General features: G+C 52.4%; 1 protein-coding gene across 1 annotated transcript in view; it reads right to left on the bottom strand.

The window, feature by feature from the left end:
* Mad1l1 (mitotic arrest deficient 1 like 1) overlaps positions 1–13,982 on the bottom strand; it is a 315,330-nt gene that overhangs the window by 50,160 nt on the left and 251,188 nt on the right. Inside the window, exon 17 of the mRNA XM_050163154.1 lies at positions 8,172–8,362. Within this exon, the coding sequence (XP_050019111.1) occupies positions 8,172–8,362 (191 nt within the window). The remainder of the gene's footprint in view (positions 1–8,171; positions 8,363–13,982) is intronic.

Raw genomic sequence — 13,982 nt, 5'->3', positions numbered from 1 at the left:
ACTGGACTAGGAACACCTCACAGGCTGAGGCTCCTTTGGGGCACTGGCGGGTGACTTAGGGCCAAGACAGCAAGACTGTGAGAGGTTCCTCTGTGAGCAACCACCCCTCCCCAGGAACCTGGAGTATCATGCCTGACCCGTGTGAGATGGATGCAGGGAGCAGGCAGGCAGGCAAATTTGCTCTGTGTGTTTACAAGGCCGCTTTGAAAAGCAGAGGCAGGGCAGCTATGAAGGTCACGTCTACACTACAGTGGAAATGCAAAAGCTTCATCGGGGAGCGATAAACCCTGAGCAAATCTCAGCCCATGCCCACATACCCCAGCTGGATGCAGGCCCTTGCCTAGCCAGTCTACACCTCTTTAGCAGGAGCCATGGCCACAGATACCCAGCCTGATTTCATCAGAAGCAGTGAACACGGGGTTGCTAAGAATGGTAGCCAGTTAAGAAAATTGGATCCATAGGGAAAGGCACTGAGGGGCTACACCACACCGAACCTATAAACAGGAGCATGCATGCTCTGCTCTAATGTCTTGGAGAATAGCCACTGTTGAGCAGAATCATGGGAAGTGTAGTATAAAGGAGGGTCTGGGGTTCAGCTTCTGGCCCAGTTATTGTCTGGCACACAATACCTAGCAAGTGTTTGCTACCCAAGTGTTTACCACTGATGGTTGGAGAGCAGGCAGGGCCTGCACACAGAGGATCTCAACAGCTGGCCCTTCCTACTTCTGGCTTAGGATCACCCTTAGGGCCTTCAGGGGTACAGAGCCACCCCTATGTGGTTCTCAAGAGGTGCAAGGAAGTGGTTCTTCCACACAGTTCAGGCTGTGTTATAGTCTGAATATGAAATTCTCCCTATAAACTCTCCCTATTTGTTTGAACATCTGGTCCTTAGCTGGTGGCACTATCTTGGGAGGTCGTGGAACATGGAGTGGTTTAGACTACTACCACTGAGTCACCCCAACCCCTCACTGGGAGATTTCTAGGCAGGTGTTCTACCACTGAGCCACACCCCAACCCCTCACTGGGGGATTCTAGGCAGGGGCTCTACCACTGAGCCACACCCCAGCCCCTCACTGGGGGATTCTAGGCAGGTGTTCCACAACTAAGCCACACCTTGAGGCTATACCTGATTCCACTTCCAGCCTGGGCTCTCTGCTTCCCTGATCCACAAAGACATGGGGAGAAGCCATCTCACACTCTTGCTGCTGTGGATGGAGCCACCCCAACACCATGTCTTCTCTACCATGATGAGTTGTATCACTTGAAGTTGTGAGCCCAAGTACATCCTCCATGCCTTAAGCTGTTCCCCTTAGGTGTTCTGTCACAGCAACGAGAAAGTAACTAACCCAGCTTGTGTACACTTTGTTAAGGAAGCTTTGGGGCTGTCAGGGACCACTGGGTGCTGGTAGCTCCTGGGCACCAGAGGAAGAGCAGTAGAAGAGTCCAGGAACCCACTCCTCAAACATGACACTGAGCATACGGCATACAGCTTTGAAGTGCACATTCAAGTGCTGGGACTCCCACTGGAACCCATGTCATCTCTATCACTTTATGACCCTGCTCTTCTGATTTCTGAAAAGCAAGTTCCATATGGAAAGCCCTGGTGGACCAGACAGAGGCCGTGTGTGTGTGTGTGTGTGTGTGTGTGTGTGTGTCTGTGTCTGTGTATGTGCCTGAGAGTGTACAAGGAAGCAAAAGAGATGATGGTATCCCAGGGCCATTTTTGTTTTCCAGGGAGGCATTGTCTCAGTTACACATCTGGTGGACATTGGTGTGCAGATGTGGAATGGGAAGTGCTCCTGATGGAGGGGTAGTGGAGGTCAGAGGCTGGCAAACTATGAACTCTGTGTCAACTGAACTTTGGTGACTTTGATATTACTGAACTGTCAAGAAAGCATTTAAAGTTTTGTTTTTTTGTTTTTGTTTTTGTCATGGAGCCTATTTGTAATGACTCAAAACTGGGCACTGAAGACGTCCTTCAGTAGACAAATGGACACAACACTTCTGGTACATACAAATACCTGCAATGGAAAGAAATGAGCATGCCAGGTATGGTAACCCACAGGAGGGGAGAAGATGACAAACTTGAGGCTATCAACAGAGTTCACCACTCTCAGCGCTGGACGGGATGGCTTTAGGAACTGTAATTGCTAGGCCACACCTGAACAAGGTTGGCCAGCAGTATAAAAAACCTTGGACTAGGCAAGGACCTAGGAGAACCTTATTTTACCCTTGACTTCTCTATGAACCTGATGTTATTCTACAAATAAATGTATTAGTTTTCACAAAAATACTTGGTGCGCCGTAGAAACTCCATGAAATTCAGAGCTTGGTGCCATAAATACAGTCGTACTGAAACACGGCCACACCGTTGTTATGCTTGTCCACAGCAGCAGAGCGGAGCTCCTAGAAATTGGGCTGTGGATGTCTTTTCCAGAGGAGAACTAAGTGTTGGCTGCAGGCTGTGTACTGGGCTTTGCCAGATACCTGATCCCTTCCTCTAAGAGGTTTATTTAGGAAATAAAAGGAAAGAGACCCCAAGCTCTCTGACTAATCCAACCCTGGCATGGCCACCCTGTGGATGAAGGAACTGACCCAGGCTCTTCTGGTGTCCCCTCCAGCATGGCTCACACTCTTGGGCTGAAGAGCTCTGGGTACAGAACTAGGTGACACTTGCCTCCTCCCATCCGCACACCTGCAGTTTCTGGCAGCTCTGCACTATAAGGTGCAGGTGTGCAGAAGCTGGCTGCCTCCTCACCTGCTCTTTCCGTTCGGCGCGTGGGCTCTGCCCGCTTCCGCAAGAACACGGCAGGCGGAATCCCAGTAATACAGGTGGTGCTATGCCTGAGCCGAGGCTGGGCACATGGCTGAGGAAGTGCCCACCTCAGAATAGCAGGCTGCAGGGGGATGGTCAGGAGCAGCTCTGGGAGGCAGTGGTTTGGGCAGCTTCTATTAGAGCAAATGTCACACTGTGTTCCAGGCACAAAGCCCCTGTAAGGGGTCACACCGCAAGTCAAGCCATTCGTGGTGCAGAGCCCACAACACACATTCCAAAGTTAGTGTTGTGGCCCAGTGCCATGAACCAGCATTGCTGGGGAGGAACAGGAAGCTTGGTGAGGTCCAGCCACTGTCCTGGAGGCCTGCTGCTGGCGCAGGAAGACGATCGCAGCTGGTCTCCTGCCCCCTGAGCCCTGACCATGGTGTGACCTCTGGCTTTCTCTGATTGGGAAAATGTGCCAATAAAAGGAAAGACTCCATGGTGGCACTGTATGGTGGACACTGCCTCCAATCCTAGAAGTCCAGACAGAGGCAGGAGGACCTCTGCTTAAAGCCTGCCTGGGCTACAGTGAGACCTTATATTAAGAAAAAACAAAACAAAACAAAACAAATGAGAAGAGGTTGGAGTAAAATCGCTGCTGTGTAGGCATAAGGACCTTGGTTCAATCCCCAGCACCCGTGTAAAAAGCTGGGCCCATGTGGATGAAGGCATGGACTACACTTTATACACTCATGCACTCTCACTCATCACCAATAAGCCCCTTAAGTGTGCAATCCTGTCCCCAGATCAGGAACTTGTGCTAGATGGCTAAGACACCATGATCCCAGAATCCAGGTCTGCCTCTGGCTGGCCCTGGGTTATAGTGGACTGTGGAGAGGTCACAGGCATGGGGGATGGGGATCCAAGGTCAGGGCCACCTGCATCTCATGGGGTTTGCAGACAAGTCTATCCACCGCTGTCCAGCTTCTCATTTTACTGTCTCACTTCTGTGACAGAGTTTTTCCTTCTGGGCAGAGGGTCCTGGTGCAGCACAGGGAACGAGATCACACCAGGACAACTGGGGACATTTGGTAGGCTGCTGCCTCCAGGTTCAGGAAACTGGAGACTCTGGGGTCTAACTCCTCTCTGGAGAGGAGGAGTGGGCAAGATGCCAGGCTCCCACTGTGTGCTGGAACTAAGCTCTTGCTCCCCTCCCCCTCCCACAGCAGCCTTGGGAGCTAGCTCGGCCACCCACACACAGCAGAGGCTGGGTCCAGGCTGAGAAGGGAAGTGGAGCCATGTGGGACTGTGAGCCAACTCTCAATTATCCCAGCACACATTTGCAGAACCTGCTTGGTTGGAAGCAGGCCCCAGCTATTTCTAACTCTGTTTCAGACCCCTCCTGCCTGGAAGTTGTTTAGGGGGAAAAAAAAGAGCGGAAGTTACCATGAGCTTGCCTGAGCCTGATTTGGTCATGCCCTGGGTACAGGGGTCAGCCTGCCTTTTGCCTGGTCCCTGTCCATTTTTCCTCTTCTCTCACCCACCCCCAATAGATCTTGTGAGCACCCTCTCTGCTAGCCAGGCATTGGCTGGCAGATAAGGGTTATGCAGCTGCTTCAGCTGATAGTGTTGCAGAAGGTATATAATGGCCAAAGATTGCATGGGATGGGCCAACCCAGCTCTATAGTCTTGGTGAGATTCCTGCTGGAGGGCTCCACAGGACCAGTGCAGTCCTTCTGGTACTGCATTGAACAGGGGAATTTCTCGAGGCGGTGTGGGCCCATGGCCCAAAGGAGCCCCCATCCTAGGAAGAGCCCTTGTACTATGGAGAACATGGAAGCTGCAGACACAGGTGAACCAGTGACCCAGAGATGCTTTAAGGCTGAGAGGAGGGGTGGGGGTGGGGCAGAGGGGCAGGCTTAGGCCATGCCATGCTTGCTGCAGCAAGCCAAGGTGGCTAAGGAGAAAGCCAGAGCCAGAGCCCAGTAGCCGGCAAGAAACATTTCCTAGTCTCTGACTGAGCGGCCCAGAAGACTCACTGTCCTTGGCACAGAGGGGTGGGCCACAAGAAACTGAGCGGGGTACATGGGGGACTCCAGGGGCTGCTTTAGACCCTGCTGGGAGACAGTCCCGTCGGTAAAGTACTTGCTTTATGAGCACCAGGACCCCAATCCAAGCCCTAGAGCCCATGAGGAAAAGCTGGACATGGTGGCCCCCTCGTCATCCTAGGCCAGGAGGAGCAAAAAGGTGGAGCCCTGGTCCTGCTGGTTCGCAGGTCTAGGCTCCCTAGCAAGTTCCAGGCCAGTGAGAGACTTTCTAAAAGATGGGTGGTTCTTACAGAGAGCAGTAGAGGTTTCCTGTCTCCACCCTACACACACAGGTATGTACACATGCTCATGAATCTGTACACGTATGTGTATTCTTTTTTTTTTATTTTTTATTTATTTATTTATGTATTTATTTATTTATTATGTATACAATATTCTGTCTTTACGTCTGCAGGCCAGAAGAGGGCACCAAACCCCATTACAGATGGTTGTGAGCCACCATGTGGTTGCTGGGAATTGAACTCAGTACCTTTGGAAGAGCAGGCAATGCTCTTAACCTCTGAGCCATCTCTCCAGCCCCCATGTATGTGTATTCTTACAAAGAAAAATGGTACAAGGAAGGGCTGCCAGAGAGACACGATGCAATTGTGTTCTCTCTCCATTATAAGCTACCACCCAGCCCTCTGCTAAGGTCACAAGACACATAGCCCCTTCACCACATAACAAGTTCTTCACCTGTTTGGCCACCACGTGACAGTCACCTGACAGGTAACCACAGCAACACACCAACATATATCTAGCCACTACATAGCATAGCTCCCACCAAGCCATTCCACTGTCTTAGAATGTGCATACGTTCTACTACCTGTCAAATGCCAGGTGTTGAGGGGACCCTACTGTGGCTAGGTTGGCCACCCTGATGTTGAGGTGGTTTTGAACCCTGGGTGTAGCCAAGAACCCAGGAGAGGCTTCTCTATAGGCTCAAGCCACACTGGCTGGGGGTGGTGTCCTTCAGCAGAACACATGGTACCCCCTTCTCTCTTCTGCCACAGTGAAGGAGTTGCCTGGAGTGGAGGAGGGCTGGCATGCTTCTGAGCCCCAAGTTGAGTGCAGTTGCCTGTCTGGCTGTGTTGGTGTCACTGAGTACTCCTTGGGTACTGATGTCTGGAGAATGAATGGAGATTGTGTTTGTGTGTGTGTGTGTGAAAAAGAGAGAGAGAGAGAGAGAATGAGTCTGACTGGCTGCCCAGGCAACCCCAAGGGCAAAGTAAATGAGACAGAGGTGGGAAGACAAGTGAGGAACCGTGAGAGTGTGAAGACACTGTGCACCAGGGACAGTAGTAGCCACACTCACCCTCATTCCTTTGTGTGCTACGGAAGCCACGCACAAAAGTCAAGGCTAACAGCAGGACCAGAGGTATGGCAAGTCCCATACACGGGTAGGAGGCTACCACAAGTGGGCTTGTGACAGAAAGAAGGTGGGCAGGACACCTAGACCTGAGTAGACTGGAATTATCTGGATGGGACAGGCTGATGGGACAAAGCAGTACCGTGATGATTGTGTCTGCCTTTTGGGCAGGAGCAGAAGTGACTTACGCTGCTTGGAGACAGGTTCTCACAGTACAGCCTTGACTGGCCTGGCTGAGAACTGGTTATGCACACCATGCTTTTGACAGCCTCTAAAAACAGAATACAGTAGGACCTTGGGGTGCATTCTGAGGCAGGAGGATTGCAAGTCTAAGGCCAACCTGAGCTGCAGACCAAGTTCAAGGCTAACAAGTGCAACTTGTAAGTCCCTGTCTTTAAATAGGAAGTAAAAAGGGAACTTGGAGAGGTAGTTTGGTTTCAGAGTGCCCGCCTAGGCCTCCAGAGAGGCTGGAAGTGTGGCTCAGAGGCCGAGTGCCTGCATACCTAGTATGCAGGAGGCCCTAGGTTCCATTCCCATACCACCAAAGAACGAAACAAAATAAAAAGCCTAGAATACTTTGGAATGCAAATTAGAGCTTGTCTACAAACACCGATGTAAGTGATGTGTTCATCATGACAGCTGCTCAGAGCATCTTTATTAACCAATCTTTTTTTTAAAAAAAAAAAAAACATGGAATCCCTACACTGTATTAAATTAAATACCCATCAGTGATCCTGAGCTATTCAAAGGTACACAAAAGCGAAGAAATACATTTCTGATAGCTTACAGACTTAGAGACTTTGGGCGTTCAAATATTTATTTACTTAGTTAAAGGTTTAAGAGTGCTAAGAAGTATAAAAATGGATGGATGTAATCTGAGAAATTCAGAAAGTCTCCGAGACACACCACCAAGTTGCATGGAGCAGTAGGTGCTGCGTCTGGTGTGCCTCTGACCACCACAGTGGGCAGCGTCCCCTCAAAGGGGCAGACAGATGGGTGGGAATACGGAGAAACAACAAACAGGAACTATGTTTCTGTGCAAGTCTGCTTTAAAAATGTAGGTCACATTGGGCATAGATTTTAGGTGGAAATGGAAGCTGGTTTCTGTTTCTGCAGGGCACAGACAGTCTGGCTACAGATTGTAGGAGGCCCAGCCACATGTGATACAGAATGGAGCTGGCCACACCCACAGCTACTGACCAGGCTCTTCCCCACACAGTCGCACATAACACTGGGATCACAGACCACAGCAGGGCCATATACCATGCTGGTACTATAACACCATCCCAGGGACAGGAAGTAAGGGTGCTTGCCAGTGATGAACAAGCCCTTGTAACCCAAGATTGGCAGCTACACCGTTCCACTCTCAGCATTGACCAACTTCACTTCTGCTGGACCTGCTTGCTCTGAGAACTTGTGCCCACGGTCTGGCCAGGCCATGTCCCAGGCACCCTCTCTCTGGGGTATGTTGTTTTTTTTTCAATGAAGAGGGATCCCTCCTCAGGTGCTCACTCTGTACATGAGACTACAACAGGTACATGCTTCCTGAAGACCACAGCCCCTTTCCCGCCTTACAGGGCTTACCCAGAAACCTATGGGATCAACTCTGGTAACCTTTGGCCTGACCACCAAGTAGCTGGCACACACAGCTTGTCCTTTCCCTTACGTGGGCTGTGCCACACACTGACCTTTGGCAGAAGTCTGGCAGCAAGATGCCTGCCATGCTCCTCACCATCCTTTGGGCACCTACTGCCTCTGGACAAGGTTGAAGTGCCCCAAGCTGTATGGCGGAGCTTGGTAGAGACTCAGAGTACGAATTAAAGAAAGCCAAGTAGACGTGACCCCAGGTCAGTGCCCCTCAAGAGTGGGGAGAAAGGGCCCAGCATGTCCCCTCCTGCCATGGAAGACTATGGCACTGCATGAACCAGCATGGCGACACATAGGTAGTGCTCCCTACCTTGAAGATGAGGCAGTCGGACTGGTGCTCGGCATACTGGGAGGTGAGGCGGTATTGGCTCTCAGTGGTCACGTCGATCTGGTAGCCAGTCAGCGTATAGCAAACCTTGCGGAACTCCTGGATCTTGGTCTGGAAAACCTCCTTGAGCCGCTGGTTCTTCAGCTCAGCACTTTCCACTTGCTTCCGCAGCTCTGCAGGGAGAGGGGTGTGGTGTGAGTGTGACAGGGAGGATAGCCAGGGGAAGGGGCAAGGATAAAGCATGGCCCAATTTGAGCCCCTGCTGCCTGAGGCCGGTGCCCATCCGTGAGCTCTGAGAAATCAGGAGAAAAAGGACAAGGATCCAGAGAAGCAGTGTGACCTTCTGGTGGCAGTCATAATAAAGTCACTATTTCAACAACAGTACTTAAAAAAAAAAATAACCCAAAGCACCGTACTCTGAAAGACAGATGCTCTGACCAGATATGCTGCTGGCAGAATGACAACGCCCAGCAGGACATTACCCTGGTCACTGTTAGGAAGCTCTGTGGACAATTGGTCGTGCTTTGGTGGTGACTGGTCCCAGAAGGCTAGCAGTTTCCAGAGCCTGCTGGAGAAGGACACACTGGAGGATCATGTCTGCAGTGAGGGTCAGTGTCCCCAACCACTCTGGGCAAAAGGATGGTCACCTGCAGCCTGAGCTCCTGTCCCGGGGTTGGTCACTTGCCCTGCATGAGCTAGTACAGCAGAGGAAGATAGACACAAGTCCACATGCTGGCCATCTGAGACCAAATGGACCCTCCCTGTCCCTCAGCAAGGTCTGGTTGGGTTCCATAAAACCATGTCTAGAACCTGCTCCTCTCTGGGAGTATCGCTCAGGGTAGAGCCCTACCTCCCCATTGCTCGCCACGGTTTACTGGTGCTCAGGGAGAAGCCAGCTGTGCAAAGCTACCAAGAGCACACACAATTACCATGAATCTCTCACCCAAGGTGCCTGCTGAGTAATTAAGCCCTGATTTATGCCCCAGTTAATTACCGAGCCTGGCTCCACTCACACACACAGGGATTGTCTGGAGCTGGGTGCTTCCTGGAAGTCCTGCATGGAGCTTACAAGGGGAACCCCACAGGTCTGGGCGGTCAGGCTCAGGAAGTGGGTGTGCGATGGGCTCCCTTCAGTGTGATGAGCGGCTGGGGTTAGTTAACATCGGCTATGATATGTGCTCAAGGGACACAGGGAAAACTGGGCTCCTCTGAGGACAGTAATCCTGAGCAGTGTATGGGGATAGGGAACCCTAAGTCAAGAAGAACTCAGGGCCCAAGAGACTCACTCTATGGCCCAGGTCCAGAGCAGGACTCTCATGGGCCCACCGTGAAAGAGCAGGATGGGAAAGATCTTGAGGTGGGACATCTTAGCTCAGGCCTGAGGCAGGAGGGAGAATAAACCTGTGCCCTGCACACCACAGACCCAGAGGGTGGTTAGTTCACAGAGATGGGAGGGCCTTCCAGAGATCAGTGAAGGTGGGGAGCCTGAGTCCCATGAGAGAGATGTGGGAACCAGAATCTCTGAGCAACCCCAAGGAAAATGGAGACCAGGGAGGCTGAGTCCCCATTCGGCTCTGCCACCTCTCTGTCTCCTCTGCCACCTCTCTGTCTCCCTGCCATCTCCCAGGAGATGTGGCTGTCCCCAGATACAGTTTTGAGGATTTAGCCAGAATGATCCTTGGAGGCCAGCCTAAGCCAAACGCATAAACTCAGAAGCCACATCACCCGCTGTGATATGGTGGGGCACGTTGTCATTTTCTGTCGACTGAAGCAGTCCCTCTGGGAGGGAGGCCCCGTAAGACTCGGTGAGTAATACAGGGCTCAGTAAGCAATCAAAGCTTAGGAAGCTCAGAAAGTCTCTGCTTCCATCCCCCAGGATTCTAGTAACTACTGCTAGGGAGAGGAGACCTCCTGCAAGCTGCCCTGGGAGCTCAGGAACACAGCTGGGTGAGCTGTTCCCAATGCTGGGGTGGGTTTTTCGGTGCTGCAGCTCCCCCGAGTCACTGTACTTCTCACGGGAACTGCTCGTGCTCCTGTTTGTAACCCCAATACACTCACTGCTCATCAGCCTCGCCTTGGGTGGACTGTTCTGCTGGTGGTGTCCTATCTAGGATGGACAGATTCTTTTATGTACCACAGGAAAAGTCACACACCTCCAGATGAACATGCCACTGGGCCATGCAGCTGATGGGCACCAGCAGGGCTATCACTATCCTTCCTGTCCCTCATACTCTCGAATGCAACAACCCATCCACAGTCCGTGTGCAGGAAGCACACTCTGAGAAAAGCATGCTGGTACCAGGGGCTGTGAGGAAAAATGGCCAGACAGACCCAGCCGGTAGGCAGAAGCTCACCTGTGGGGCTGTCGCCTGGCTGCTGGCCCTGCCCTGTGGCTCTTTCATCCATCACCCAGCACAGAGGCCTTGGCAGACACTGTTCTCCACAGTGAGGGCCCCTTCAACAGGACACAGACCCCAAGCCTTGATTAATCGAGTGATCAGACTATGAAAATGAAAGGTTAATTGGCAGCCCTGACCCCAAGGCTCTTCCTGGCATCCCTTGCCCCTCCTCCTCCTGGAGCCAGAGCCTTCAGCAGAAGAAATTCACCGACTACACTTCGCAGGGATGTTCCAGCCATCAGAGACTGTGATAACTGTTGATAGACCCCAGACTTCTAAAGGGGAAGATTAGATCTTAGGACCAAACACAGGCTGACCTTGGGGAAGGAAACAGGCTCTTCTGCGCAGTTCAGATCTCAGAGGCAGGTGGGGGACCCAGGCCCATGGAAGGCCCATGAGGAGGGTCGGTGTGCTTCTTGGGGATGAATGGAGAAGAGGTGTCTGGCCACATGCCAGGCACTCACAGGTATGTTTGTGGCCGCAAAGGAAGATCGTTTATTACCATTGGGTTGGGAGTAGAAGCCTCCTCTTTCAGGGAGAGTGTGAGGCTAGTGGGAGGTAGGGGGAGACAGACAAGACAAGTGGAGGGTGGTGCCCAAAGCCTGGAAACAAGCATTTGATTTGAGGTGCTTCAACTTCCTTGTTATTTCTGTGACTTGGTGACTTACATAAACAAGAATGAATAATTCACTTCGACGTTTGGATTAAATCAATAAAAGATGGGCTCCACCTTGAAAGTGTCATTACTCTGCTGCCACGGCTGTCACTCAGCCTCTTTCCAAAGTGACCAAGAGCATAGGCTGCTTTTGGGCTTCTCCTGGGAGGCAAAGGGCCTTGGGGTCTGCAGTAACCTTGGCCTTGGGGAAATGTCTTCAGCCATTCACAAGTGTGTAGGTAACAACACAGGGTGAGGGGGCAGAGTGGTAGGTGGGGTGAGATCCAGGGAGCTCTGGGCCCGGAGGTCACTCTGAGATCAAGATACAGTGAGGGGCAGCCTTGTTCTGGGGGAGTCCTCTAGTTCCGCAGGGCCAGACCCTCTCACTCTCTGGCAGCTCTGGGTGTTCTTCCATCTTGTCACGGGACTTCCCAACTCTCAAGTCCAGCCTGCTGCCAGGAGGAAGCTGTGGTTGCTGCCAACTCTCCAGCTTTGTGCCTCACCTTGGTGACCCCAGGCGAGGCTGTCCATGCCCTCCCTTCCTATGGCCCCTCCACAAGGACAGCCTGGCTGTCCTATAAGCACAGGAATGTGGCAGGTGACAAGTGGGAGTCAGAGAAGGGATGTGATTGCTCGTCAGAACCCAAGCCTGACTTGATGGTTTCCAGAGTGGTCCTGGAGCAGGCACACCAGGCCTTGCGCCCAAACACTAGCTGCTCCACATCTGGCCTGTAAGCTCAGGCGGGCCTGTTGGCTGGCTCCACTCCTCGGGGGAGGCCACAGGACGGCTCTGAGCTGACAACCCTCACTATCTCAGCCCCATGCATGCCCTTTTGGACTCACAGGAAGCAGCTGTGAAAGCACTGAGGGAAGGACACGAGACAGAAATAGCCTGTGCTCTTCCAGATCAAAGCTAGTGGGGATGCGCACTCCTGCCTAAGAGCAGAGATGGCGGGATAATAAGCGTCTATGCGCTCAGATCTCTGGAGTCTCAGCTCCTGGCCTGGAGTCTGCAGAAGGGCTGATACTAGTGGGGCCAGAAGGACACACATGAGGCAGACATAGAGAGGAGATAACCAGAGAGAAGATGGCTGTGGGCAGAAAGGTGGGTACTGGGCTGCTTTTTATCAAGACTTATTTTTATCATTCTAAAGTATGTCGTCTTAAGTGTGAATATGTGCATGCGAATGCAGGTGCCCTCGGAGGCCAAGTGCCCTCGGAGGCCAGAGGCATCAGATTCCCCCGAGGGCGGAGTGGTTGTGAACTGCCTGCCTGATGTGGGTGCTGGGAACTGAATTCAGCTTCTCTGGAAGGGATTGCTCTTCCCCATGCCCTGTGCTGGCTGGTGTTTGAAAACGTGCAAACTTTAGAAGCGGGAACCTCAGTTGAGAAGCTGCCTCCTTCAGCCTGGCCCATGGGCACGTCTGTGGAACGCTGTCTTGATGGCAAATGTACACAGGGGAGAGCTCGTCCACTGTAGGTGGTGTCATCCCAGGGCAGGCGGGTCTGGGATATATAAGAAGGTAGCTGAGCAAGCCCAAGAGAATAAAGTAGTCAGTAGGCTGCCTCTGCTTCAGGCCCTGACTTGGTACCTCTTGGTGATGGACTGCAACCCGTAGGGCAAATAAATGACCGCTTCCCTCCCAAGCTGCTTTTGGTCAGTGCTTCATCACAGCAGCTCCCCTGCTGTCAGTCCTGGATCTGAATGTTCACCCTCAGCAGGCTGCAGCAGCTTGGGGGCACAACAGTGCCAACCCCTATGAGCCTGGGGTCAGCTCTGCAGGAGGACAAAGGAAAGGCCAACTGTTTTTTCCTTGGATAGAGAAACACAGACCCTCCAGAGAGAACTCCTGAGGGGCTAGTGATGTGACTCAACCAGGAGTCTTGCCCGGCATGCATGAGGCCTGGGCCGGATCCCCAGCACTGCATGGTGGTAAATGCCTGCAATCCTAACACCTGGGAGGTAGAGGCAGGAGGATCAGAAGCTAAATCATCCTTGGCTACACTGTGAGTTATGGCTAGCCTGGGCTACATGGGATACTGTTTCAAAGCCCAAACCAAAAAAACACCATGCCAAGTTCCTAAGGCTGGGCAAGGCTCTGGGTTACAGTCACGGTGTGGGAGACAGGCCTGCCAGAGTCCCGTCTGGAATGGAACACCCACTTCAGTGCCCAGAAAACAGCATCACAGAGCACTGGACCTTCTTGGCTCAGGCAAGAGACATGATGAGAGAACAGGAAAGGGGGGAAGGAGGCACCTGCATGACTGTGGGGACCATCAGGGCAGGGACCTGTGGTGGCAGCAAGAGCCTACACAATCCCCATCAGAGCAGAGTGCGCTGTGTTCTGATCCCAGGCTGTGGCCCCAAGAGGACTAGCCAAGGACAAGAATCCAAGCAGAGCTGACAGATGGCCCACCGTGTCTCAAAGCACTGAGAGGACACTGACAGCCCCTCCAGAGAGTTCCAGAAGGTTAGAACAGTCGGCCATGTTGGCCAGCATAGAAAACCAAACATGTGAAAGAACACACCACAAAGGTAGTGTCCTCACCTCCATGCCAGGTAGGCAAGATGAGGATGTCAGAGCATCACTGACTCAACACGGCTCTCACCAGAGCCGCTTGTGGAGAGGGACACACGTATGTATGTATGTGTGGGTGTGCGTGCATGTGTACGCACACACCAGAGCAGACTCAGGCTGGAGAAAGAGAATGCAGCTTTCCCTTCTGCTGAGAAGCCAG

The sequence above is a fragment of the Alexandromys fortis genome, unplaced genomic scaffold (genome assembly GCF_014885135.2).
Source record: "Alexandromys fortis isolate MF-2015 unplaced genomic scaffold, M_Fortis_MF-2015_v1.1 scaffold_144, whole genome shotgun sequence".
Classification (NCBI taxonomy): Eukaryota; Metazoa; Chordata; class Mammalia; order Rodentia; family Cricetidae; genus Alexandromys; species Alexandromys fortis.
Note: the sequence above shows the minus strand (reverse complement) of the source record. Positions and strands in the feature narration are given on the sequence as shown.